Here is a 24,131-nt window from a genome sequence, read left to right as displayed (position 1 = left end):
AAAAGTTGCAGGTAGCGAATTCCCGATCGGGGGGGCGGGGGGCTGGGGGGGGAGAGACACTCGCTTGTTCTGAGGTGGGTCTAGAAGCTCGCCACATTCGTTTGTTCCAATCAGTGTGTGCGCCACCATGGACGCACGGTCCTTTCTCCTTCACTACCTTCGCCCCGTCTACGCCTAGACTAAGCTTTGGCTGGCAACACCGGAGGCAGAAACCACTTGGCTAGCGCTGACTGGCTGAACAATTTTCCAGTGTTAGGTCCCTATCACACACATGTGATGTACAAATTAGCCAACGAATGGCCATTAGGGCGTGGTGTGTGTCACACAAGGTGGATACAAGACATAAACTACCTTTTGCAAGTTTAATCATCAAATGGGCATAGCCTAGGTGGATGATCTTCCAGCTTCCTCCCACCATGATGATGGCTTGAAGGTCTTGGCGCCTTAACTTTTGATGATGTCCGCCATTGATCAGTGATTGGGTGAGGGGTTCAGTCCGTCCACTTCCGTAAACCAACTTCATCCCCGGACACATTTGGGCGGACGTGTGTGACAAGGGCCTTACTGGTAGAATGGGGATTTGAAAAGAGCTCTACATTGTGCAAAAGCGATCAGTTCTCCTTGTGCATGAAGTGAAAGTGGCCAGCATCTACAGTTCAGTGTGGTGCCTGCCAGGTGTGAGAACCACACCCAGAGAGAGAGAGAGAGAGAGAGAGAGAGAGAGAGAGAGAGAGAGAGAGAGAGAGCTGTAGCAGCAATGACGGAGGAAGAGAAAGACAGCGTGGAAAGGAGGCTAAACGAGCTAGGCTACAAGTAGGAGCTACTTAGAAGCATGGTAAGCCATAGCCCACCATGCCCGCCGTTTAACACATGTGCTGTGAAACCTAAGAGGGTGGCGGGACTCTTGGTATATTGCAGAGCCTGGCCAAAGCTCTGGGCATAGCTTTCTCCACAGTTACGCTCTTCACTGGCATCATCCCCCTCTATGGATTTTCCCTCTCCTTTGCAGGGCCTCCTCCCCTCGTCTGGGGCTGGCTTTTCGTCTCTTTCTTCACCTGGTTCCGCGCCCTTGCCCTTGCCGAGATCTGCTCCTCTTTCCCGGTTTGTTCTTTCTCATAGTTGTGCCTATTGTTTCAATGCTGAATAAGGTGGGCATGCATATGTTGTGTTGCGCACGTGTGTGTGTGTGTGTGTGTGTGTGTGTGTGTGTGTGTGTGTGTGTGTGTGTGAGAGAGAGAGAGAGAGAGAGAGAGAGAGATCTTTGAGACCTGAAGATGCATCCTGATGTTTCCTAATATTGACGTGCCTTTGTAGAACATTACATTTACAATTATCATGACAGATAAGACCACTACATATACTGCTTACTTTGCAGTGTAGCACCTCATGTAGTAGTAGTGAAGAGTTAAAGGTAAGAGTTTTTTTCAATGGAAAAAAGTAGATTTACTTGATTTTCACTGGAAGCTTTGTGGTTAATGGCCATTGCTCATACCACACTAACAGGGAACGGGCAGAACAGGGCCCTCCCGTTCTTCGAACGCGTTCCCAAGCCCTGCACATCTTCGGGATGGAGACAGGGACGGCGTTCCATTCCTAGGGATAACCGAAACAGGCAAAAGGCCAAACAGAACGTGGAATGGAGTGGCCGGACGGCTGAATTCAAAAATGTCAAGGGCTTTGGACCCTTTCATTCAAGCTCTCAGCCTTCCCCCCCAAGGCTTCAAGCCTCAAAGCTCAACCTCCATCCCTCCCTCGAGGCTTACTCTCAAGCTCCATCCCTGGCTCTCTAACAAGCTCTATCCGGTTACCCTGCGGTGCCATTGCGTGTGAGCTGTAAGCATCATCGAAAAGCATACCTAAATAGGATTCTAATTCGACAAATGGGTGTGTGTGGCTCTCTACTAACATATAGGTTGAATCCAACCTAATTTAAGCATATTTTATGTTTACCATTCCAACCCTCGTTCCCGTTCCATTGTCCTAGGGCCGCCGGTTCTTGAACCCCCAAGTCCTGTTCCCCATTCCATTCTGTGTCACTTTGGCTCATATGCATAATATATTGTATTTTGCTTCCATGTTACTGTATAAGTTCAAATTTTGAATCCGTTTCAGTATTGTATTCTATTGTATTGTACCCCCCGGCTGCACATGTAAAGCGTTTGTACATAGGGTAAATGAGCTAGTAAGGAGGCGTGCATCAGTGGCCAAGAGTGTGGTGCCCATCATTTTACGCTCCTTGTTCCAATAAAAATGCGCAATCCTGAAAGGTAATTGGTTGAGAACCCAATTTTTGGAACAAAACTGCCTCTTTAGCATCAGTTTTAAAAAAATTGAAATACCAACTTGCACAAATTTCAAAAAAATATCAGTATCGGTCTTGAAAAAATTCCTTTGAAAAGACAAATCTAAACATATCTTGCATGGAATAGCAAAATCCTTCCGCCCAAACTCCAAATTACCTTGTATTTTGTTGGTGCACTTAGACTAATATGGTTACCCTAGTAGTGGCGCTACCTAACTCTCAGGTAGTGGTCTTTGTAAGTTGAACTGTGAGGGGGTATGTATATTAAAATGTTAGGCAGTTTCTATGTTTAGCTAGTGAATGAAGAGAGCCTTTTTTTTCAGGTTAAGGTTTATCCATCGGGCTTTGACTGAAGACGTGCATTCAAGATACATAGTCTGCAGCCATGGTAAAGAGTAGTGCCATGCAATTCTTCAACCCTTCTTTATACGAGTCTCATAGTGTTGACGATGTAGCTAGTTTAGGTATTTTTGCTAGCAAGAGTTTAAGGGACTTGCTACAAAAACCCTCTAGAGGTTGCAGAGACTTTCATTGAAATATTTAATAGTGCGTCCAGACTCTCTTCTTATCGCCACCCATCTGTATTTCAAGAGCTGTAATGTTTCTATTTGATTGAGGTGTTGGTCTTTCAAGTTCAGGATCTTTATCTTCTATGCCAGCACTTTTATTACTTCTATTGAATCTTCTCCTCAGTTCATGCTAATATGGAGAGAAGACCTCTGGTTACTACTTTTGCTTCCCTTTGTTACAAACATTGGATAGACTTGAACCATGAACTTGGAATTTCCTCTTTATGCTGTGTTAAAGTGCTTGGATGCTCCCTATTTATTGCTTCAATGCTTCTTTTAGTGCTTGGCTTCATTATGGCAGAATCTTCCCTGCATCTCTAGAGTTAGGACTGAAACTTAGTACACAGATCTTTGTATTGATGTACACCCATGCACCCATACACGGTGCACGTACATCAACACACACACACAGAAGAGAGAGAGAGAGAGAGAGAGAGAGAGTTTAAATAGAAGCACGTGTCAAATGCATAAAGCTCCAATATTTTTAGGACGTTCATCGTCCTTTAGTATATAGTCAAAAATTTGTAACGGTTACATAGAAAATATAACTATAAGAAGTTGTTTCTAATCCATTTCATTGCAAATAGCTAGCAAGCCGTTTCTGTCTTGTTTCCGTTTCATGTTCCATGTAACTATGGCGTCAAGTGATTAAAAAGATATTTGCTCATTAATAATCTTCTGGAAAAGATTATTTTCTCTCTTGCTTCAAGTTTTTTGTCAGATATAACCCCCCCCCACCCCACGAAAAAAAAAGAAAGAAAGTATTGCTACTGTTTACTAGTTCTATTTCAATATCTTCGTCTTCAAGGGCATAATCTTTTCTTTTTGTTGCTTCACTCTCAAGATCACCTCATAAAGCTATGCATTTTGATAATGAACTTATGCAGGTTATTGGAGGCATGTTGTTCGTGTTTTATCTTCCATTTGTAGCTCCAAAAAAGCAGTCAGCATCATTTGTGTTTCTCAATTTTGTAGAGTTTCCCAACAGTGCGAGCGTGCTTGATAAAGCATATGGCGTGATAATGTCGCTCTCATCTCCCAATACTCTTTGTTTGGCTATGATGCGGCAGCACATTTGACTGAAGAAACCAAAGGAGCTGATATGAATGGCCCTATAGCTATTCTGTATAGCTTTGGTATGGTTTCACTTCTTGGATGGGTGTTATTCTGGTGCTTACATTCTGCATCCAGGTACGTGCAGTTGCTGGTTCATATTAAATGTCTTTGCTCTAAAAGCATCACTTGGATGTGTGTGTGTGTGTGTGTGCAAGTGCAAGTGCAAGTGCAAGTGCATATGTATGTTTCTAGCCATGCAAACTAAACCAGTATTTAGGCTGGGTCAGACGGCCTGGCGGAAAAAAAAACACATTGCTTGTGTGGGTAGATTTCATTGGTCGAGAAAAAAGCACCACTTTTCTAGCCCCCCCCCCCCCGCCGCAGAAGAAGCAGGTTTCCCTCGGCAATACACCCTGAACAAGCACATGTACGCTCACTAGTTTTCAAACCCACTGCAGCACATCTGCAGGCTGTCAATTTTCTTCCAGGGTATGTCAGAATCTTCCCTGCATCTCTAGAGTTAGGACTGAAACTTAGTACACAGATCTTTGTATTGATGTACACCCATGCACCCATACACGGTGCACGTACATCAACACACACACAAAGAGAGAGAGAGAGAGAGAGAGAGAGAGAGAGAGAGAGAGAGAGAGTTAGTGTTTACTAGTTCTATTTCAATATCTTCGTCTTCAAGGGCATAATCTTTTCTTTTTGTTGCTTCACTCTCAAGATCACCTCATAAAGCTATGCATTTTGATAATGAACTTATGCAGGTTATTGGAGGCATGCTGTTTGTGTTTTATCTTCCATTTGTAGCTCCAAAAAAGCAGTCAGCATCATTTGTGTTTCTCAATTTTGTAGAGTTTCCCAACAGTGCGAGCGTGCCTGATAAAGCATATGGCGTGATAATGTCGCTTCTCATCTCCCAATACTCTTTGTTTGGCTATGATGCGGCAGCACATTTGACTGAAGAAACCAACGGAGCTGATATGAATGGCCCTATAGCTATTCTGTATAGCCTTGGTATGGTTTCACTTCTTGGATGGGCTGTTATTCTGGTGCTTACATTCTGCATCCAGGTACGTGCAGTTGTTGGTTCATATTAAATGTCTTTGCTCTAAAAGCATCACTTGGATGTGTGTGTGTGTGTGTGCAAGTGCAAGTGCATATGTATGTTTCTAGCCATGCAAACTAAACCAGTATTTAGGCTGGGTCAGACAGCCTGGCGGAAAAAAACACATTGCTTGTGTGGGTAGATTTCATTGGTCGAGAAAAAAGCACCACTTTTCCAGCCCCCCCCCCCCCCCTCCCCCCTCCCCGCAGAAGAAGCAGGTTTCCCTCGGCACTGAACAAGCACATGTACGCTCACTAGTTTTCAAACCCACTGCAGCACATCTGCAGGCTGTCAATTTTCTTCCAGGGTATGTCAGAAATATCTGCTGCTGCCGCCATGTTGTGTGAACACGGAATGGAGTTCACATATTCTAGGGCGAGTTCATTGTTCTCGACATTACTTGTAACAAATCTTAGCAAATGAATTTTTTGGTTTCTTTTTGTGCATATCAGGCATTGAACCCACAACTTGGGCTTTAGCAAACGATGACTTAACCGATGCATGTAATGAGCCCCCCCTGCCAAGTCAATCACCTGGTTCATGGAGGAAGCTTATACACTTGAACTAATATGTACCATGCTCTTCCTTTTCATGCTTGATGCAAGCGTAACTCTCTAAACCTCTCCAAATAGACCCAGAGGTAGTGAGTATGAAGCTCTACTTTTAAACTAGTAACTTGGTAGTAGAGAGGGCCTCAATTGTATACAAAGATCTTGAATACCTATAACCTTGTAAACCTTGCTGTTAAAAGAGAGAAATTAGGCCACGAGAGTGGATCGCATGAATTGACAAACAAACACTTACTAGCTTCTTGATGAGGGCCTAAGTATGGTAAATGTAAGGAGTAAGCTTTTGGGACTCCATTAGAGCGACCATAGAAAGGGGCCTGCGCAGAAGGGAGGTTATGCATCCTCAGTATTTATAGGGAGCAAGTGCCAACATTCCAAGTGATGGGCTCTTTCTTGTGAAGGGGCTGAGGTGACTTAGTGGTGCGACTACTAGGAGAGGCGCTTGTGTCTCATTGAGCTGTGGCGGCAGAAAAAGGGACCTTGCCTGTGCCTTTAGTGCACTGTGCCTTCTTCAAAATGCTAAGCAGGACATTTTGAAGAAGCCTCACTCAAAGAACAAAAACAAAGCCAAAGAGACTCCTGCAACGACTACTCCTCAAAAAAGGCAAAGAGAAGACCAAAGAGGAAGGTACCTGCACCAAAGCTATTTATCTCACTCGTTCTCCTCAACCTCTCTACATTACATGATCTCATAGAAAGAACACACAGCCTCATGTTTTATGAGGTTTCATTTTTGGCTTTCTCAAGTCATTGCTCTAGGGTTACTCTTTCTCCCCCTCATCTCCCTCTTTGTATGTGTTTGTAGCCACAACTCTTGGGGGGTTCATTAAATATAAAACCTTTACTTCGTGTAACAAAACAACGTGTATCTTTATACAGATAGGCATGCTCTTTCTGTGATGGTATGTAGCTTTTGATCATAAGGTAGAGCCTCTTTCTGAGAACTGCTAGAACATTGATGGTCATGTAGGTGTATGCTTTGGCGCGGGATGGGGGCCTGCCCTACTCTTCTATATGGAAAAAAACCCATCCCAAAAGGAAAGTACCCACAAATGCAGTGTGGCTTTGTATAGTAATATCTATATTGATGGGTCTGCCCATACTAAAGGTGAAGGTGCTCTTTACAGCAATTAGCTCCATATGTACAGTACGGTGGGTTGGATCTCATGCAGTAGCATTGTGGGCGCGCGCACAAGTACCTCCGAAGGGATTCCAGCCTGGAAGATTTCATTTGGGCAAGGCAGGGCGGGGAGTGTGCTGGATTGCTGTAGTTTGGGTCTGCTACACTTGTGCCGTTTTCCTGCTGCCCACGCGATATCCTTTACAATGGGGTAACTTCAACTATGCGCCCATTACTGTCTTTCTTGTCATGTCCTTCAGCTTGCTTTGGTGGGTTTGGGATGCTAGACATTGGTTTAAGGGACCTCTTCCTAACATTGCATGACTACACAAAATGGCAACTCTTACTGAGTCTTTGTACCACATCTTCAGTTGGGTACCACCTATGTCGGCAGATATTGAGATGTGACCGGGGTCGTCTCACTAATGGAACATCTCACTTGAACAGGGTCATTTTCTTGCGACATCTCTAAACTTGGCTAATCGTTCCCTATGCTCCAAAACAGCTTTCTAAACATGCTGAAAAGTAACAATGGCCTATATAAGAAGAGTGGAGTGTGAGAGAGAGCGCACCTCACCCACTACTAAATGCACTCTCTTCATAGAAACAGAAATAGGAAAACAATTGTTAAGTCTCTCCCACTATGGCGTACATACACATAAGTACCGCATTTTATGGAAATAGGCAAGCAATTGTCCAATGTCAACAGTCTCACTATAGCCTACATTAACAATGCTTGGTTAGTGCCCCTCTTTGTAAGAAGCAGGAAGAAAGCTATCATTTAGTTCCCATGTGGTGTTGGTCGACAAGCTTATTTAATAATCTGCGATTGCTCTGAAGAATTCCATGTTTCACAAAGGCCTTATGTAGGCCAAAAAGTTATTCTATTGGTCTCGATGAAATATAACAACATTAAAATCAAAACGCCCTTTTGCTCTACTTGCATCGGCTCAAGAGAAATTTAGCATGCACAAACAATAGCACTTTGGTAAGGTATGTCCTCAAGGTTGCTCGCTTGTAAGTGACGTTACACGTGTGTTCTCTAAGCTAATCAAAGTACAAAGCATTAAAAACAATATTGAAATTGAATATGGAACAAGCCTTGAGAATCTCAAATACAAGAACAACAGGAATATGTGTTGGAAACAATTATGATGAATTTTACTCAGGAGTACAGCACAAGTAAAACATGCACTTGTCTACTTTTAAATGAGGAAGCCTCACAGCAAACGACTATTCATACGTGAGAAGGTAAAGCAAAAGGACCTCTAGTGTCCCTTCCTCATAATGATCACAACCACGTGGCAATTGGCGAAGGCAGGAAGCCACGGTGGGAGCAGCTTTCCGGCTGTTGACTTGGCATTGACCTGAGCTACTACAGTGGGTATTACCATCAGTAAAGTCTAGGATTTCTCGGGCTGAGATCTGGACCTTGACAGTAATGCACTGACCAGAAAGTTGAACTTGTGCCACATTGATACAATTAAGTGATGTACACAATTTCGAGCATGATAACACAGTTGTCTTATCCCAGAGTGCTCTTAAGGATTTTGGCAGGAATCCCAAGGAATGGCATTTTCAACCTTGGCTTGTTTGCCTGTTCACGATGCTAGCGAGTTGCTACATGCAATAAAACCTAACCATTAAGAAAATACACCTCAGATCTGAGCTTCATTTTACCACTTCCACTCTATTTTTTGTTTTTCTCTGCCCTCAACTGGCATTTTCAGTCTTGACATGAAGCTGAGACAACACTCTTCCTGAATATTGCCTACAACCCTTCGACACATAATGGTACTTGTCTTATCCCCGAGTGCTCTTAAGGTGCCAAAATCCCAAGGAATGGCATTTTCAACCTTGGCTTGTTTGCATGTTCACGATGCTAGCGAGTTGCTACATGCAATAAAACCCAACCAGTAAGAAAATACACCTCAGATCTGAGCTTCATTTTACCACGTCCACTCTATTTTTTGTTTTTCTCTGCCCTCAACTGGCATTTTTAGTCTTGACATGAAGCTGAGACAACACTCTTCCTGAATATTGCCTACAACCCTTCGACACATAATGGTACGCTAAAGTGCAAGCAGTCCTTTCCATGCACATGCAAACCCTTTCTCTAAAACTTAGCCTTCACTGCAAATGCTTTTATCGGACATATAAAGGCTTTACACATTTGGCAATTTGGGCTTTTACATCATCCCTGCACACAAAATGTGTACTCTCCTGCCAGTCACCATGCGGTTACAGGGAATGGTCTCACTAACGGACTATTCCTTGCATGTTCGGGCTTGAGTGGTGCATAAATTTGTGCATATAATGAATGGATCGATCAATCCCTTTGTCCCACCTCTCATTAAATACGACTAATATAGTGTACATTATAAATGAGGGTTAAGGTATACAGTCTTGACAAGTACGTCTGGATATGAGCGGAGCTGAGGGAGCCACTGCTCAATCTTTCAATCCCTCCTCGATCTCTCGATTATGTCGGGCTTTGATCTCTGTTATGTCTCTAAGGTAGAGCCATTGTGCTCTGTGTCTTCTGCTACCTGTAAGGCCCTCTGTTCATTGATGCTAGACTAATCAACCACTCGACCTGCACGTCTTTTTTAACTTCAAGCAAATATTCGTGAGAACAAAGATCATCCTACCCTATCTAACAATTATAGCTTCAAAAGTACTAGTTGATGACATATTTTCCCTGAGCCCATTGCATCACATTCATTAAAATGGTAGAAAAGTACAGCTTCTGGATGTAGAGTTCGGAGTCCTGCGAGGCGAGAATGAATTACTGAGTAAACTAACCGATACAAAATTGTTTGGATAATGTACATCTCAAAGAAAGTAAATAGATACAACGGCTGGCTACAATAGGTGTCAAAGTGCTTCTTGCACCAACCCTGTGTCTCTTTCAACCAACACTTCCCTCCGTATACCTCTTTACAAAAATATGAGAGCCCCTATCAACTTCTTCAGCACTTGAGAGAAAAATTGCCCCACCTACCCAGCCTAATCATGATGTAAAACTGATACAAGAATTCACCTCAACCTACATGTAGATTACAGTACCCCAGGCTGTTTACAAACAGTGGCCCGGTTGTCCTGCAGCCACAGCTCATTCCATTACTGCAAAACGGACAAGCATGAATTTATTAGATGAACACAAACGCTAAGTATTAATGCACCTCTCTCTCTCTCTCTCTCTCTCTCTTCCCCCCCCCCCCCCTCTCCCTCCCCCCCCCCCCCCCCCCCCCCTCTCAAAGGAATCTATTACTTGAAAGTCCCCCAGATCACTTTCTATGACCAAGCAAAAGCATAACCCAGCCTGAGCAGCCAAACCAACGCAACGGTGTCCACACTGTAAGCCTCCTGCATTCTTTGACCACACTATCAGGGTGCTGTGGCAATCGGCAATCCACAACCCTCCAAACTTACAAGGTGACCTGCATACGATAGGAAATCACAAAAGAGTTCCCCCTTGCCCAATCACAGCCTCCATAAGCCTTGCAAAGTGGCACCCCAAAGACGAGGGAAACCAAGAAAGAACAAGCAGCAGCAACAACCGCTTCCAGAACATGGCGTTGCAAAGTCATGTAAAGATATGACAACAGCTCTCTCTCTCTCTCTCTCTCTCTCTCTCTCTCTCTCTCTCTCTCAAGGTCAATGTTACAGCCCCAATGTATCACGACTTGGGGGAAATCTGGGGGGCGGGTTCATGCCTCATACATTACACCACATATGTTGCCCCCGACTACAAAATCATCTTCTTCCCCAAACGAAGGAATCACACCCAATGCTCGAGCCCATCCATTTCTCTCTCTCTTGCTTATTGCGTAGAATAAAGCAAAGTCAAAAAGCTGCCGCAAAAAGCGTCGCAATTCACGGGCTTCCGTACGGCATGCCATGTCGTCATTTCAGCGGGCAGTGTGTGTGTGTGTACCGGGCAGCCACGTCACCTGTTTGTGACATACCCCCCTCTTGAAAGCATTGTAATCGCCCTCGATTACGCTTGCAAAACAGACAGAGGCCATAAACTGTCTTAGAAGACACTGACTGTTAGTACCGACGCACTAGGAACACATATCTAGCACATGTACCAATCGACCGTCACATCACTTGACATCACATGACAAATCACATTCAACCTTCATTTGTATCTCAGACCATGATTTATCAGCAACGTATTTAGCAATCGCATCTAGATCCACTCACGACCTCACAGATGCCCGATTGACTAATCCTTATTGCAACCATGTCTATCGAGATCATTCAGACCAAAATGTTGCAATCATTTCATCTATCAATTCCTGCACTTAAAGAAGTCAAGAACAAATCAATATCATATTATAGAGAATTCCAATTCATAAAGTCATACAGCAGAATACTGTTAGCTCACAGTATCCCTGAAACTCAACGAGACATCAGTGACTTTAATATCAAAAATCGAGGCAATCTGTTGACAAAGGAGTGGAGCGACTCCCCAATTGTGCATACCCGCTGCACCAGATTCTACCCAAGCTGAGTTCAGGGTTCCATCTAGAATAGACTATGGTAATCCAAATGCTTCAAGGTAAAGATTCACAATCTAAGGAGTATCTGCTAGGTCCTCCTCCTCAATCCACTTTGCATCCAATGCAGGATAGTTCTTGAATTTAACCAAAAACCGCCTTATCACTTGACCCTTAATCTTTCTGTCTTTATGTGCCAATATTTGTTCTGGAACAAGGATCTCCTCGTTTTCTTCCACTTCGGGTTGCTCATCAGGCTCCCCATCTTCCGGCACATCGCCTTTAAAAGGCTTCAAGAGACTCACATGAAAAGCATTGTGAATTCTCGAAGTATTGGGTAGCTTCAGTGTCACAAACTGCTGACGTATCAAAGCCTAAAGAATGGAGCCAACTTACAAATGTCGACCGAGGGGCCTAAACCCTAAGAAAAACAAGTAACAGAAGAAGAAGTCCTACCAACTTATGGGGACCCCGTCCGATGGAGTCCCAAGTGACATAAAAAATTAAAATAAAGCAAGACATACGTAAAAACTGATGACGTGGCAAATTTTCAAAATTGCACAAGTATCGCATACTAAGCTTTGGAAAAAGCCTCTCCTTTCCCTCTCTTTCTCAAGCGTGCCTTCTCAAAATGTAAGAGCACCCAATCGGTCTCCTTCAATTTCAAATCGCGACGATGGCGATCTGCTACCTTTTTCTGTCTTTCTTGAGATTTCTGCAAAGCCTCGCAGACCTTGGTAAAAGTCGTGTCCAAGTCACGCGTGTACTTATCGACTTCAAAAATCTTGTCTTTCGTGCTTAGGAAGGGTGGAACCTTCGTAGCACCTTCAATAATCTCAAATGGCGCCTTCCCCGTCGAAGAGTGTACCGTGTTATTGTAGGCAAATTCCACCAAAGATAAATACTTTTCCTATTGAGTCTCGGATCACTTATAAATCTGTACCACTGAATTGGCAATCTCAAATTGCCCGTCAGTCTGCGGATGGAATGATGACAAGAACTACAACCGCATGCCAATGTTCTCCCAAATAGCCTTCCAAAACAAGCTCATGAATCTAGGGTCCCTGTCGGAGACAATCGTCTCGAGCATGCCATGTAATCTAAAGATTTGGGCCACAAACAGTCTCGCTACGTGATCCGGCTTGACTGTTTTCTTTACTGGAATGAAATGAGCTTGCTTGCTAAATCTGTCAATAACAGTCCAGATACCATCGTGACCACTTTGTGTTCTCAGAAAATCAAAAATGAAATCCATTGCAATACTTTCCTAGGGGCGGGTGGGTATGGGCAAAGGTTGTAACAATCCCTGTGCTTTATGCCTGTCAAACTTGACCTTTTGGCATACCAAGCAACTTCGTACAAAATCGTCCACTCCTTATTGAGTCTCAGCCAAAAGAAGTATCTCTCTACACCTTTCAAGTGGTAGTAATGCTGGGGTGACCCGTAAAAGGTGGACAGTGGCATTCGGTCATAACCTTTTCCCTCAACGGCTGTGTAACGCACAACATGGTTTTCCTCATCAAGTAGCCATCCCGAATGGAATATCCCACTACTATCCCCATTCTATATTCTGTATCCGAGTGAAAGTATCTGCAAAATTTGTATCTGTGGCATACTGATCGACCATATCCTCGAAGCTCCTATGATGTATCGCGGAAATAGCCAGAACCAACGGCTTCCGGGACAAAGCATCTGCCACCAAATTCTTCTGTCCCTGCACACGGACAATCTGGAAGTGAAACTGTGACAAAATGTTCGCCCACCGCATCTGCTTTTGTTGGGTTAAAGGCCCAAATGACCCCTTTTATGTACATTTTTAAAGGTTACTAACCTTTGGCCAAGTTCACATTGAACTTGGCCACTAACTTAAAAATGGTCCTATACTTTTAATAAAGGGAATGTGAGCCAATTTGCTCACTTCCTCATTCCCCTCAAAAATGTGTAGCGCTCTCCCTCTCTGCTATTTCGTTCCCTAGCGCTTCACCTCTTCAGCCACATTGCCTCTGCTCCAAGCCTCAAGGCCTGCACATCTCCTTGTGCTCTATCACTTGCACACATTGCTGCGCGCTCATCAACTGGTATCAGAGCTAAATTAGGGTTTTCTTCCAAACCTGCAAACCCTGATTTTCAACCAAGGAGGTCAATTTTCACGCGAGATTTTGCAATTTTATCGCCAAAGGACTCGTCCCCGCACACTAGAGGGCTCCCGGCAAGTCAAATTGACCTAAAACAGACTGAAATTAGGTCAATTAAGGTGTGGGAACATCTTTACTAGGTCCCCGCTACCCGAAAACAAAGAAATTGCCGAAAAACAGGTCCCAAAACAGGTGTTTTCAGCAAATTTCAGATTTACGCAGGTTTTTGTAAGTGTTTTTTTTATGCATCTACATTGAGGGAAGTGCAAATTGATGCAATTTATGTACATTTCACAAGTTTTGGCTATGTATGACCATTTGTGGCTCAATCTTCTGCAATTTGATGCTACAAATTGGGGCTTTTGCTCATACATGCTTCTAAAGGCTGTGCATTAGCCTCATGTATGTTCTGTGAGACTAAAAACAACTAAAATTGTTGTTTTTGAGCACAAATTCACTCCCTGAAATTTCCTGCGCATAAATTTCAGAAATTGTTTTTTGTGCCTAAATCCACCCATTTTGCGCCAAATTGCTCCTGTGACCATTTGGAGCTGTAGTGCACACTTCTGTGAGGTTATACTCCGGTTTTTGTGCATTTTGCCAAAAAATTCAGTGTATTAGCCCTCTTATTCGTGCAACTAGGGCCTCATCTTCTTCGGATGTGAAGAATCTCTTCGAGATTAGGAGGTTCGATGGAACAGGTTTCAACCTTTGTAAAGACAGGATCCAAGGAATCCTATTTCTTAAGGATTGTGAAGGGGCACTTGAACAAATAAAGCCACAAAATATATCCGACGAAGCATGGGTTAGCCTGAACAGGAAGGCAATTACAGTTACGTACATAAAAATGGCCATGACCGATGAGACGGTCATTGATTCGAAAGGTCTCACAAATGCTTTTGATGTATAGGAGAAGTTAAAGGCGATGTATGAGAATACAGCGCTTGTCAACCAAGTGCATTTGATGCGAAAACTAGTTGGCATGCAACTAGATGAGTCCAAGAGCGCTAGGGAGCACTTGTTGTTGTTTACAAGTACTTTGTCGCAGTTACAAGATTCAGATTTGTCTCCTTTTGATGACAAGCTCAAAGCTATCTTCTTGCTTATGACCTTACCTGATTCATGGAAACATTGGTGGTTTCATTGTCGAATAACCCCAATTTGACCTGATGGTGTTAGGGGTTCTATCTTGAACGAGAAAATCAGGAGAAAAGCAGATGGAGAGGGAGGCAGCTCTGCCAACATGGTTAGAGGCAGGACAGAGAACAAGAATGTCTATGCACAAAGGAGTAAGAGTAAGAGTAAGGAAAGGGGAAATGCTAGCAAAGGCAAGGGTGATGTGACTTGCTATGAATAGAAGCTTGTATGGGCTGAAACAATCATGTAGACAATGGTACAAGAAGTTTGACCGCTTCATGCTCAAACATGGTTACAAAAGAAGCCATGCAGACCATTGTTTGTATACCAAACTGATGAGGATGGCAGCCCTATCATTCTTGTGCTCTATGTGGATGATATGTTGATAGCTGCAAAGAAAACAAGCAATGTTGATGCTCTTAAAGGGAAGCTGAAATCTGTATTTTCAATGAAAGACCTTGGGGCAGCTGAACATATACTTGGAGTGCGTGTTACAAGGCAAAGGGACCAGCGCATATTGTATTTGTCGCAAGAAAAGTACATTGAAAAGGTGCTGGACAGATTTAACATGGCTGAAGCAAAGCCTCTTGGCGTGCCATTACAACCATATGTCAAAATCTCTAAGGATGATTGCCCCAAGTCAAAGGAAGAAGCCAATGACATGCCAAGTGTGCCTTACGCTTCAGCTTGTGGTTCACTTATGTATGCTATGGTTGCTACTAGGCCTGACATAGCCCATGCAGTGGAAGTTGTGAGCCGGTTTATGGCTAGGCCAGGCAGGTTGCATTAGGGTGCAGTGAAGTCCATTATGAGGTACTTGAAAGAGACTAAAAACAAATGCCTCTGCTATGGTCAAGGACCATTGGATTTGAAGGGATTTTGTGACTCTGACATGGCTGGTGATGTGGATACACCGAAATCCACAAGTGGCTATGTGTTTACTCTTGCAGGAGGTGCTGTTTCATGGTGTTCTAGATTGCAAAAGATCGTTGCATTGTCTACTATAGAGGCTGAATATATTTCAGCCATTGAGGCTTCCAAAGAAACCATTTGGTTAGTACGTCTATGCAGTGAATTTGGTTTGCCTAACAATGCACCTATGCTTGGATGTGATAGCCAGAGTGCCATAAGCCTGGCAAAGAATGCCATGTTTCATGCACGCACAAAGCATATTGAAGATGTGCGGTATCACTTCATTCGAGAAGTGCTTGAGGATGGCCTTATCACATTGGTTAAGGTCCATACATCACAAAATTCAGCAGATGCTCTCACTAAGTGCTTACCCAAAGCACAACATTAACTCTGCATACAGATGGTGGGAGTCACGTAGCTTAAAGACGTCATTTATGCCTTTAAGTGGGAGGTTGTTGGGTTAAAGGCCCAAATGACCCCTTTTATGTACATTTTTAAAGGTTACCAACCTTTGGCCAAGTTCAATGTGAACTTGGCCACTAACTTAAAAATGGTCCTATACTTTTAATAAAGGGAATGTGAGCCAATTTGCTCACTTACTCATTCCCCTCAAAAACGTGTAGCGCTCTCCCTCTCTCTGCTATTTCGTTCCCTAGCGCTTCGCCTCTGCAGCACATTGCCTCCGCTCCAAGCCTCAAGGCCTGCACATCTCCTCGTGCTCTATCACTTGCACACACTGCTGCGCGCTCATCAGCTTTTCCGATAGCTGCTTCTGTGACAAGTAGTAGTGTAAACTCTGATGGTCTGTGAAGACAGTAAAATCCGCTCCGAGTAGGTAATGTCGCCACTGAGTAAGAGCATGGATAACCGCCAACAGCTCTTTCTCATAAATCTGTGCTGTTAATTCCGGGCTTGAGGACAATTGGCTCTGTAAGCAATGACATGGCCTTCTTGCATTAAGACCGCACCCAGACTACGACCACAAGCATCACAATATACTTCAAATGACTTTTGCAAGTCTGGCAAAGTCAGTTTCCGCACCCAGACTACGACCACAAGCATCACAATATGCTTCAAATGACTTCTGCAAGTCTGGCAAAGTCAAAACTGGTCCAGTAGTCAATTTCTCTTTCAATGTTTGAAAGGCAGTCACCTCTATGGGTCCCCACGAGAAAGGGACTCCTTTCTGCATCAACAAATACAAAGGGGAAGCAACCTTTGCAAACTTTCTAATGAACCGCCTGTAGTACGAACACAAGCCCAAGAAGCTTCTAACTTCATGGATATTCGTCAAATTGGGCCAATCACGGATAGTCTCTATCTTGGCCGGGTCCATCTGCACTTCTGCTGCTCAAACAATGTGTCCCAAAAAGTGTATCTTGGGTAGAAAAAAATCACTTTTCTTCGCATTAATCACCAACTTGTGATCTCGTAATGCCTGAAAGACCTGTAGTAGATGTTCTCTATGTTCTGCCTCATCCTTGGAGTAAACAATGATGTCGTCAAAGAAAGTGCCAACAAATAGTCTGTACTCTCAAAAAATGATATCTATCATTGGTTAAATGTTGCTAGAGCATTAGTTAGGCCAAAAGGCATCACCAATAACTCAAATAACCCGAAAGTCATCCGAAAAGCTGTCTTGTAGACATCTCCCGGCGCGATTTGGATCTTATGATATCTGCTCTTCAAATCGATCCTACTAAAACAGAGGATCCCTGTAGTCGGTATATCATTGATCCTAGGAATCGGAAATCTGTTCTTGATGGTGATTTTGTTGAGAGCTCTATAATCGATGCACATTCTCCAAGGTCTATCTTTCTTCAAAACCAACAACACTGGTGAAGTACTAGGCTGGACAAGACTCTTTTCCAAGAGGTCTTACATTTGGTTCATAATTTCTTCTAGGCTCAGCTCACACGGTAAGGTGGCCGGTTCGGTGGTGTGCTTCCAGGTATCAGATCAATAGTATGATCCTCAGGACGAGCAGGTGGTAACTAGCCTGGCAGGCCCTCTGAAAAGAAATCGGCATGATTGTGGAGGAAATCTTGGCGTTCTTTATCAAGTTCAGACATATTTGTCCTATTCTCATTGTTCAACTCTCTCAAAAAGATTGAGTAAACAAACAGACTGGATTTCATTAATTTTGAAACAACTGAAGCCGATACAATAGGGAGAGACTCGCCCTTAAGTTTTACATCAAGTACAATAGTTCACCCCTTCTCTGTAGTCAAAGTTGCTTTTCTCGCCCAATAGTCGACCACGGCGTTGTTCTTATGGTACCAGAGAATTCCCAAGAGGACATCACAACCTTCCAAGGGCATTATGTAGAAGTCCTCATGCCCCAAATACCCCTAACAATGCAACCGAAATTTGCCAATGACAGGTGGAACGGCTATGTCCCTGCTAGGTGCCGCTAGAACTGCCTCTGCTAGTGGTCCCATCCGATCGGGTGTGATCTTGAGCCGCATCGCCAATTCATGTGAAATGATGTTGGCCTTGGCTCCTCCATGAAAGAAAATCAGGGTTTCTTGGTCTTTCACTTTGCCCCAAGCTCGGCAAAGTTCTGTACTCTCGTCAATCGTGCTTGGGTCAATACCCATGCAAGCTGGAACCAGTCATGCTTTCATCTTGCCTTTTCATCCACGTTCCTCAGCTGCTTTCGAACCCTCTGGCCTGTCTTCATCCTTGTCGTTTTGTCCTTTCGGTGCCTTTTTAGGGCACTTCGCGGAGATATGCGCAGTTTCCCCGCATCCAAAGCACTTCCCCTCTTTGATGTAAAGAGCTCTCTCTTCGAGTCGTGCATCCTTTTCTTTCTTTTTTGGGTTGCTCTTCCTCTTTCTACTTTCATTGTTCGAAGTCTGTTCGGTCCTTTGTGACATGATTTCATCTGTGGGGTAGGTCAAACTGCCTGAATGAATGGAAACACCCCATTTCGCATGACTCGTCAGTTCCTGAATGGAATCTGACTTTTGCTCTAAGCAGTGATTTCAGATCTCTGTAGGAAGTGCCAAGGTAAACCGCTCAACCTGTCCTTTGAACGAGATCTTCTTAAATGAAGAGGCTGGTAGAAAAGAGCTCCAAAATTTCTTGCAATATGCGTCCAATGTATCCTTCGTGGTCATCCGAAGATGGTTCCAAGCAATTCGTATGTCGCGTTTATACTCCCGCGTCAACCAAGAAGAAATAAAAAACCTTTTAGATTTCAGCCACCAAGTTCGAGCATTTCCCTTGAAGTAAGAAGTAGCCCTCCGAATCTTGGAGTGCTCTAAGTAACGCCCTCCAGAGAAAGCTATGTCAAACTGCTGTATGAAGACCAAAGCCTTCAAAGCATCTCGATATCCAGAAAACGTGTCAAATTTAATTGACTGTCCACCTTTAAACTCTCGGACTTTCTTTCTTTTATCCTCCAAAAAGTCATATTGGTTGGCTTTATAAAAATTCTTCTTCTTTGCATAAAAGCTGTTGTCGTTAGAGTCCGAACTATCTGAAGACGAGTCCTCTGTAGAACTGTCAACAACTGGGCGAGATTTAGACTTCTTTGCCTTTTTCTTGCCCTTTCCGAAGCATTGCTTTTTTGCTTCTCTTTTTCCCTTTTTTATCTTGTTCGTTCGAGTCAGAGGAGCTAGAAGAACTGTCAAAAGAACAAGAAGAAGAAGAACTGGGTACTCCTTCAAATCGCACATGCTTCTTCTGCTTTCTTGCCGAGGCAAATGTAGACTCACGACCCAAATAACCCAGGAAGTCAGTGCCTTTCTTTTGCTTTTTGTCGTGCTTTTCGGCTTTGTTCTTCGCGTCAAAAACCAGAGGAATACGTGTATCAACCACCTCTTCTAATTCTTGCTCTGTAAACATCCTTGGAGAAGGAGGTTTCTTGAGTGCCGGTTTGAGGGGTGGTTCTGTGGTTTGCCGCCACTGTGAATGCACCTCGTCGAAGGAGATCTGGGTCATAAATTTTGCAAATTTCGGGTCCTTCGCAAAAATTAGCATCATCTTTGTTGCATCGTCGATCAATCATCGACGCTCCATCTCTTCAAGCTCCACCTGAGTCTCTCACTTGCTGCAGGATGCCACCCCTCTGCCGGCAATTACTGGTTTGATCCCTGCCCTGCCAGGCCCTTGCACGCGCCGTAGAGAGGAGTTCCTATCAGATTGCTGCTCGTTGACATTTTAGCCCTGCCTCCGGATTGTTTTCTCACAGCCCTCCTATTGCAGGCATTTTGCAGTGTCTATCATCAGGCTATTCGCTGTGAGGATATGCTAGTTGTATGCTGATGTGAAGAGGTGTGCATTGATCTCCTTCGGCTTTATGTTGATGTGAAGAGGTGTGCTTTGGCCTCTCTTGGCTGCGAGCAAGGGACACCTTAGCCTTAAGCACTTTGGCAACAATCGCAGGAAACTCCTTGTGCACAACAGGGGCCGTTACGATGGAGGTCATGAGCGCTTCACCAGTTTGCAAGTTCCGTACGAAGGCGACCTTCATGCTTACAAACAAGCGGATAACACAAGTGGAAAGGGAAATAAAGCAATGGAAAGCAGAGATGGAAGGATGGTGGAAGGAGAAGGCCAACCTTCTTCAAATGTTTCTCAACGAAGGCACGCAATGGAAGAAGGAGAAAGAGGACCTGCACGTAGAGATACAAGCACTTAAGGCGGATTCACAAGCACTCAAAGAAGAGGTCTCAGCCTCAAACGAGAGCTTGCTGATAGAGCAAGCGATTGACTAGAGGAAGGTGCATTCTAGCCCTCAGTGATAGAGGAAATCAAGGTCATCAAGGAACAGGTACGGATGATCAAAGAGGAAGAAAAACAGAATGGGGCAAAGACGTCTTCGTGGGTGAATGTAATCACAAAGACACAAAAGAAGGCGGATGAGACCGAGAAATGGATAGAAGTCGCTAAGAAAGGGAAAGGGAAAGAACCCACGTCTATCCCCACTCCTACAAACATCAACATACTTTAGAAGAAGAGCAACGAAGGAAGACTAGAGCTTTGCACATACGAATAACCAGTCTAAAAGACCGAGATGACGTCGAAGGGGAAGTCGAAGAACTTCTCCGCATGATGGGTAGTGAGGCTACTCATACAAAGGCATGGAGGTTAGGGAAGAAGACACAAGGAAATGGGGAGACTTCAAAAGAAAGAGCTCTAATCATGCGCTTCCCATCCATGGAGGCAAAGGACTTCTTGAAGAAGCGTCTTACAGTAAAGAAAACGGGTATATTCCTTGGAGATGACCTCACACTCACACAACTTGCTCAAATGAAAGAAGTTATGCCCGAAATAATGACAGCTCAAGAGAAGGGGAAAGTGGCCCTCTACAGGGATGGACGAGTGGTTATTCTGGAGAAGCGCCCTGCATGACGGTGCGAGACCTGTGGGACCACACTCAGAGTGGCCACATGGAATTGTAATGGATCTTTGCGCCTTGATGTAGGGGCCTTTGAGGATAGTTTCACACGGAGAGACATCATTTTCTACTCTGAGACGCATCAGACCCCGAGGCAATCCATGCCCCATGTGAGCGGATACAGTTGGGAGACAACTTGCAGACAAGAGACTCCATCAGAGCGCAAAGGATGAGGTTATGAGGAGTGGCAGTCTTATTCAGGGAGGAGCTACAGTCTCTGATACATATAGGTCGGAGGGATGAGCATGCTAGGTACATGCGGGTGAGACTGAAGGCAGAGACATGCAGATATCTCTACATCGCTATTTGCTATTTCCCTCCTAGTACGTCAGTGTATGCATCACCTGGAGGACTATCCCCCTTCTCTATTTTAGATGATGATATATGGGAGTTTTCCAGAGATGGCGACATTATTATCCCCCAGGGGATTTCGATGCTAGGACTGCCCATCACCATATAGTATTCTATGATACCTCAGAGGAGTTGATGCAAGAGCTTGATATTACAGAAATGGGCGTGTCTAGATTATCACAGAATGAGGAGCACATTGAGTATGGCAGATACTTGATTGATATGGGGACTGCACATGGATTGGCCATTTTGAATGGCCTACAAAGATTCCCTGCAGACAGCTGGTGGTTTTACATGCTTTCCACATATGCATGGCGCTAGTACAGTAGATTATGTTATGGCTCCACCAGGACTCATTCCTTCCTTTCAGGGTTTCGTGGTGGGAACTAGGCCGGTTGGGGTAGCAGTCGATCATGCTATCTTGTCTTTCACTCTATCGTTCCAGTTCAACACAACTCCATTGGGAGAGGCCTCCACACATACTCGGTATACCTTCACGAGGGAGACGGATCACGTATACACTGATCAGATATACAGGCAGCTATGCACTCAGGAGCCAGGACGACCACTAAATGAGCTCACTCAGATTCTGACAGAGACGCTACGTGATGCAGCATCAGAGGCATATCCCCACAACCAGCCTACACGCAGACGATCTGGGAGCATGCCTCAGAACAGTTGGTATGATGAGGAGTGTAGAGAGACGAGGATCAGATTACAAAGAGAGGTGCTCATGGGTACTACTACACATAGACAATCACGGATTATCTTCCACCGCCTAGTGAGACGAAAGAAGAGGGCTTACCTATCTCAATTAGAGCGTGATTTGTATTAGTTGTTTATGAGTCATGACTCTAGTGAGGCATGGATGCTTTTCAATGAGCACTCTCCACCGCCAGCCATCACTTCCACAGAGACATGGGGGGAATATGCTACATCTCTCTATACAGCATCGGGGCAGCCACCTTTGCCTAACCCTCCAGAGGCATGCGCAAAAACATATACTTTCTTTACTGCTAAGAGGGTAAGGAAAGCCATTGACAAGATGAAGACAGGAAGAGCACAGGATCATGATGGTCTGGTAGCAGAGCACTTTATCCATGCCAGAGATATGCTTGCAGAGCCTCTTGCTATGATGTTTAATAGAGCCATGTATGAGGGTTTCCTTGAGACTTGGAGTATATCCACTATTGCGCCTATCTTCAAGTCGGGAGATCCTATGCTTCCTCGGAATTACTGAATCATCATGGTTGGTCACACTCTGGCTAGGCTATATGCATCAATTCTTGAGCATGAGTTGAGTGGATGGGCAGAGAGAGAGGGCATACAGGCAGCAGGACAGGCAGGGTTCAGGAGAGGTTTCTCCACTCTTGACTAGATTTTGACACTCAGAGCCATTATTGAGGAGGATAGACACCATGGCAGGAGGATATATTGTAGCTTTGTGGATTTCCGCAAAGAGCCGGACTCATACACAGATTGCAAGACATGGGGGTGCCCACAGAGTTGATCTGGGGGATCTTAGCTTGATACCGGACAGTGGTAGGACAAGTACGCACTACTCAGGGCATGTCCGACATGGTTCACTCCACCATTGGGGTGAAGCAGGGTGGTCCCCTATCTCCGACACTCTTATATATGTAGATGAGTTTTCAGATTATGTACATACAGAGGGTGATAGAGGTGCTCAGCTTGCAAGGACATGCATTCCGCTGCTATTATATGCTCATGATATTGTGCTGATGTCCAATTCTCCAGAGGGGATGCAGCGTCATTTGGATGCATTGCATGTATTTGCACGGGAAAGTGGATTGTCTGGGAACCTTGGTAAGACCAAGGTAATGGTGTTTAACACCACAGCGCAGTGGGTAAGGAGGCCCCCACTTTTACATATGGTCGAGAGACTGTGGAGTATGCAAATACATATACTTATCTTGGGGCAGTTTTCAATGGTCCAGTATTTTCCCTGAGATGTGCAGCGGATACACGATTGACCAGAGCCTATGCAGCACTGGGGAGACTTGAGAGGATATGTTCGCAGGTTCAGTTCCAGGAACCTCGGACAAAGCTTTGGCTCTTTGACACTTTGATCACTTCGGTCATGCTGTACAGAGTGGAGATATGGGGCCCCTCAGTTGATCATCATAGCAGAGCTGGCAGTACTGATGGATGGAGATGTATGGAGAAGCCCTTAGTGTGTATGATTTCTCGAATGACTAGGGCCAAGGCATCAGTACCACATGACATTGTTAGGGCCGAGCTCGCTGCTCCTCAACTGGTAGTGGAGGCACTCACTCCATCAGTTTCATGTATGCATAGCACTTGGGCTCTCCTTAGAGACAGATATGCTCGATCAGCACTAGAGTCTTCGCGACAGCTGGCATTGCAGGGAGATAGATCATGTTGGTATGCAAAGATGGCATCTTGGTCTCAGTTACATGCCTTTGGTATGGACCGGCTACCCCCATTTCCGTACTCTCTAGATGCATCCTCCATCTCCCTCACTAGGGCAGAGGTTACCAGGCTCATCAGACATGACTTGATTCAGTTGGATACGAAGAGGACATGGATACAACTGAAACCGGCCCGTAGGGCGGTAGGCGTTGGCTTTCACCCGAAATTCTTTCCTTTAGACACACACGCACTTTGCAAAGAGAACCTGCGACGAGAATTAACACTTAATCGCACACACGGCTCGGAAGCTAGAATGCACCGAGCAAACGCCGACAACCTATAGGCCCCAAAATTGGCGCCCCTTTCGGTATTTCTTTATTCTTTAGGAGGGTAAATTACAAGGTAAGGTCCTGGGAATCCTTCACGTGTATCCACCTAGATACCATTTGCTTTGGCCAAATTTCAGCAACATAACAACCCCAAAACTTGCGCGAAACCAATTCCCCTGCTAAAACTCACTTGCACTGGCGTATACCCTCTGTTTCCTGCCCAAAAAC

General features: G+C 44.5%; 2 protein-coding genes and 1 pseudogene across 2 annotated transcripts in view; 2 read left to right on the top strand and 1 right to left on the bottom strand.

Annotated features, from left to right (window-relative positions):
* The first annotated feature begins 4,363 nt into the window (after positions 1-4,363).
* On the top strand, positions 4,364-5,209 carry LOC147433896 (amino-acid permease BAT1 homolog pseudogene; annotated as a pseudogene).
* Positions 5,210-5,350: 141 nt separating this feature from the next.
* On the top strand, positions 5,351-7,249 carry LOC147433895 (amino-acid permease BAT1 homolog). The gene is made up of 4 exons (XM_086489551.1): positions 5,351-5,384; positions 5,494-5,544; positions 6,490-6,512; positions 6,581-7,249. The coding sequence occupies exons 1-4, from the start codon at positions 5,351-5,353 to the stop codon at positions 7,052-7,054; spliced, it is 582 nt and encodes a 193-aa protein (XP_086345677.1). The 3' UTR covers positions 7,055-7,249.
* A 2,195-nt stretch (positions 7,250-9,444) lies between these two features.
* Positions 9,445-24,131, bottom strand: part of LOC147433893 (ARM repeat superfamily protein) — an 85,176-nt gene continuing 70,489 nt past the window's right edge. The window contains exon 9 of the transcript XR_015185320.1: positions 9,445-9,856. The gene's annotated coding sequence lies outside the window, so the exon portion shown is untranslated. The remainder of the gene's footprint in view (positions 9,857-24,131) is intronic.

The sequence above is a fragment of the Adiantum capillus-veneris genome, chromosome 19, assembly GCF_014529385.1.
Source record: "Adiantum capillus-veneris isolate H3 chromosome 19, ASM1452938v2, whole genome shotgun sequence".
Taxonomy (NCBI): Eukaryota; Viridiplantae; Streptophyta; class Polypodiopsida; order Polypodiales; family Pteridaceae; genus Adiantum; species Adiantum capillus-veneris.
This window is presented reverse-complemented; position numbering and strand designations above follow the sequence as displayed.

Bases quoted from the DNA above. Each gene is read 5' to 3' on its own strand.
- LOC147433895 (XM_086489551.1), top strand. From the start codon at position 5,351: ATGTCAGAAATATCTGCTGCTGCCGCCATGTTGT. The intron at 5,545-6,489 runs GTAATGAGCCCC...ATCTTTATACAG, and splicing joins CGATGACTTAACCGATGCAT to ATAGGCATGCTCTTTCTGTG. The intron at 6,513-6,580 runs GTATGTAGCTTT...ATGGTCATGTAG, and splicing joins GGCATGCTCTTTCTGTGATG to GTGTATGCTTTGGCGCGGGA.